The sequence below is a fragment of the Arachis ipaensis genome, chromosome B09, assembly GCF_000816755.2.
Source record: "Arachis ipaensis cultivar K30076 chromosome B09, Araip1.1, whole genome shotgun sequence".
In the NCBI taxonomy this organism is placed as follows: Eukaryota; Viridiplantae; Streptophyta; class Magnoliopsida; order Fabales; family Fabaceae; genus Arachis; species Arachis ipaensis.
Genome location: NC_029793.2, coordinates 140782764 through 140785927, shown reverse-complemented (window position 1 = coordinate 140785927; position 3164 = coordinate 140782764). Strand labels below are relative to the sequence as shown.

At 37.8% G+C, this 3164-nt stretch overlaps 1 protein-coding gene across 5 annotated transcripts in view; it reads right to left on the bottom strand.

Annotated features, from left to right (window-relative positions):
- Window positions 1-3129, bottom strand: part of LOC107618482 (nifU-like protein 4, mitochondrial) — a 4081-nt gene extending 952 nt beyond the window's left edge. Inside the window, exons 1-8 of one of the 5 annotated variants that reach the window (XM_021110902.1) lie at window positions 2948-3129; window positions 2675-2733; window positions 2181-2287; window positions 1746-1816; window positions 1315-1623; window positions 1066-1227; window positions 811-986; window positions 45-148 (exon numbers count right to left, since the gene is read on the bottom strand). In XM_021110902.1, the coding sequence (XP_020966561.1) occupies window positions 45-148; window positions 811-986; window positions 1066-1227; window positions 1315-1513 (641 nt within the window). In that variant the 5' untranslated portion in view covers window positions 1514-1623; window positions 1746-1816; window positions 2181-2287; window positions 2675-2733; window positions 2948-3129. Of the gene's footprint in view, window positions 1-44; window positions 149-810; window positions 987-1065; window positions 1228-1314; window positions 1662-1745; window positions 1848-2180; window positions 2288-2674; window positions 2734-2947 lie in introns of those variants that run through there. The other 4 variants (XM_016320574.2, XM_016320572.2, XM_016320575.2 and 1 more) reach the window with 4 other exon arrangements.

The following is a 3164-nucleotide window of genomic DNA, read 5'->3' as shown; positions in this document are numbered from 1 at the left end:
TCCATGTGCTTCAAAACCAAAATAACAAACTATTAAGAACTTACGGATCAAATCCTCGATATTCAATGTCTCCACCATCATCTTGAACAGCCGGCCGAATACGAGTCTCCAACAATTCCTTGATCATTGCAACAGTTTCGGAATCATCCTGTACAAAACACATGCATACTACCATTTAGTTTAGGCCTCTCAAATATGGTTGAGTACATACTCAAATGTACTCCAAGGTTAAAACATTTTCATACTACAAGGTACTTAGATTAGTAAGATACAAGTATAGAATATGTTAAGGAAAAAACCATCTGAACTGATTAGGTGGGGCACAAGGGGGTGAATGCCAATTTAGTGGGGAAATGGTTCCTTTACATCAAACCCAAGAAGAACAAAAAGAAAAAAAAGAAAGGTACAGGAACAGAGACACAGGTTTTCTTCCAGTTGGCACAACACAAAAAATTATCAGAAGGGAAAAGGATGCCTAACTTAGCAAAATGTTTGATGACTATAGTGATTAACCAAACTTAGTAGCATCTCATACATGATAGCAAGGAAAAGCAAAAGTCATTATATTGCTGATATAAATCTAGCATTAGTCTTTATGCAACCAAGTGAAATAAAGAATTCAGTGACAAATACATGACAGGTATGCACTCTTTTTTGCAAAAGCCAAAGACCTCATAAACTAATCACAAAAAAGCATGTTCACATTTGCTAAAATGACAAAAACAACATATGAGTGGCGTAATCATCAATACAAAAACAACATAAGCATTTGAATAAACTAGAAAAAGAACAAGGATGCATAATATTTACCTCTTGAATAGCTGTATCCATGGCTGCAGCAGCTTTAGAGTCCAAAAACAACGGCTGACCAGAGGAATAGAAATCCATAATGGCCGCAAATATCTCAGGCTTCAACAACTCCCAAGAAGAATCATCAGATTTCGTCACGGTAACAAAATCAGACCCGAAGAAAACCCTAGTAATCCCTGCAACGCAATCGCAAACACGCATTCACCAAAATGCCAGCTACAAAATGAAATTGAGCTAGAGGACAAACAAGAATACCATCAATTCCAAAGATTGATTTAGCGAGAGGCGAATTCATAGCCGAACGCGCGTTTGGGAAGTCGGCACTTCCAACTTCCATGACAGGCTTCCCGGCATAGAACATCAGAGACGAAGGATTCGGTGTAGGCTGCGTTTGGATGAACATGTTCCTCCTTTGCCCTGTACAACGCACAGTTTGAGTTCAAACAAACAGAGAATAACAACCGAAAAAATATCAATGCAAAAGAAGAAGAAGAAGAAAAATACCTCCGAATCCCAAGAAGGGGGAAGATTTGAGTGATGGTAGTGGAGAGGCGGAGGAATAAAAAGCATTGTGGTAGTGGCGGTGAAACGACGCCGTTGTGCGCACGGGGTGGATGATGGAAACGACACTGTTCTCCGCCGCGGATTTGGGCGTTCGGAGGGGATGTCGTGCCCGTGCTGCTAATCGGAAAAAGTTTCTCATCGTTAAATTTCCCGTTTCTTCTGACGGTGAAGGTGGTGGAGCTGAGGTTATTTCTATTGTTCTTTTTGTTGTTAGGCGGTGTCACAGGCCAACCACTTAACGACACGTGGCTAATAAGGGAGAAAATATTCATTGCTATGTTACGTGCCTTGTTTAACCAATAAGGGAGAAAATATTCTTAAGTACAAAATCAATTTTGGTTTTTTCGTCGGTAAATTTTTCGACATATTACCTCGAACAGATGGAACTCCGTAGCTAATGTTTCAGTCTTACTTCCTTCGTGGCCATCATCTCTTGAACACGCTGCTTGACAAAGCATACCAAAGTCCACACGATTTAATTCACAAAAATCCAATAAAAAATGAAAGGCCAAAACCGTAATTAGCTAGCAAGGTTACAAAAACCGAACCGATCAATAAACCGATAAAATTACTGATTTAATAATTTATTGGTTCGACCGAAATTCAACCAATTTAATTAAATATTAAATAAAAAATATATAAATTCAATAATTTTTAACTTAATAAAATTCAATTATATATATCACTTATATGAACACAGCCAAAATCATGGAAGGTTATAACCAATCATGACCAAATATATCCTCAACAAATTAATTAAAAAAATCTCAATGCTCTTAATACAAAAATTAAATTAGACAGTAAACCATGAATCTTTAGAACACATCAAGAAGATCAAGCCTGCCCCAACAGCAATAGCTGAATAGCATTCATCTAAGGTTGGGCCGTGGAGAAACTTGTCAAATAGCTCCGCCTGTGACAAGAATATGTTAATTGTTAAGGAAGAAACAAAGTCATAAAATCATTCTAAACATGAAGAGAACTTTCACAAAATTATCACATGAGCCAAGTTAGTGATTAGGCAGCTGCCAAGTTTCGAAATGATATTAGGTAAGTTACACAGTATTTGTATTTTAAAAAAAAAAAAACATCAGGAAATAAATAAGCAAATGGCTAAATAGAAATTAACAAAATAAATATAACATTTCTTCCAGTTTCAACTTTATCACTTGAATAATGAATAATTGAATATATGTTCTGTCAAAGGAAAGTAGGAACAGATATCCTCAATCCTAATGATTTATCCATATCAAATATTATGATGCTTTGTGCTTGAAGCTAACGATCTTAACCCGTATACCTGGAAAACTTTTATTACTTTCAGTTCACCTCTTCGCTTGTTCTCAAAACCTTTAAGCTCTGCAAGGGTTCCATCATCATTAAAAAATCAAAAATAATTCAGAGGGAGCTCAATTATTAGTAACAAAATTCCACAGTAAAACCAGCAACACAATTATTAGTTGGAATAAAGGGACACAGAGGGCCACATAGGAGGCTGGGGACACAGCAAAAATTATTAACAAAACTACACAGCATAACTGATTAACTGTTATCAATTTATCACAGTGCTTACCGGCGGCGAAGAGGAAGGGGAGTGACGGCGCGACACGGCGAAAACAGAGAGAGCGCTTGAACAGAGGTGCGGGGCTGCGGTGGCTACGGTGGCTACGACGGCTGCGTGCTTTTCTTTGTTCTTTCAATTTTGAGAGAGGAGAGGAGATGAGTGGGACACTGGGACTTGGGGGGACTGGGTTGCGCCGGGTAGAAAATTTAGGGGTTATTATTTTTTT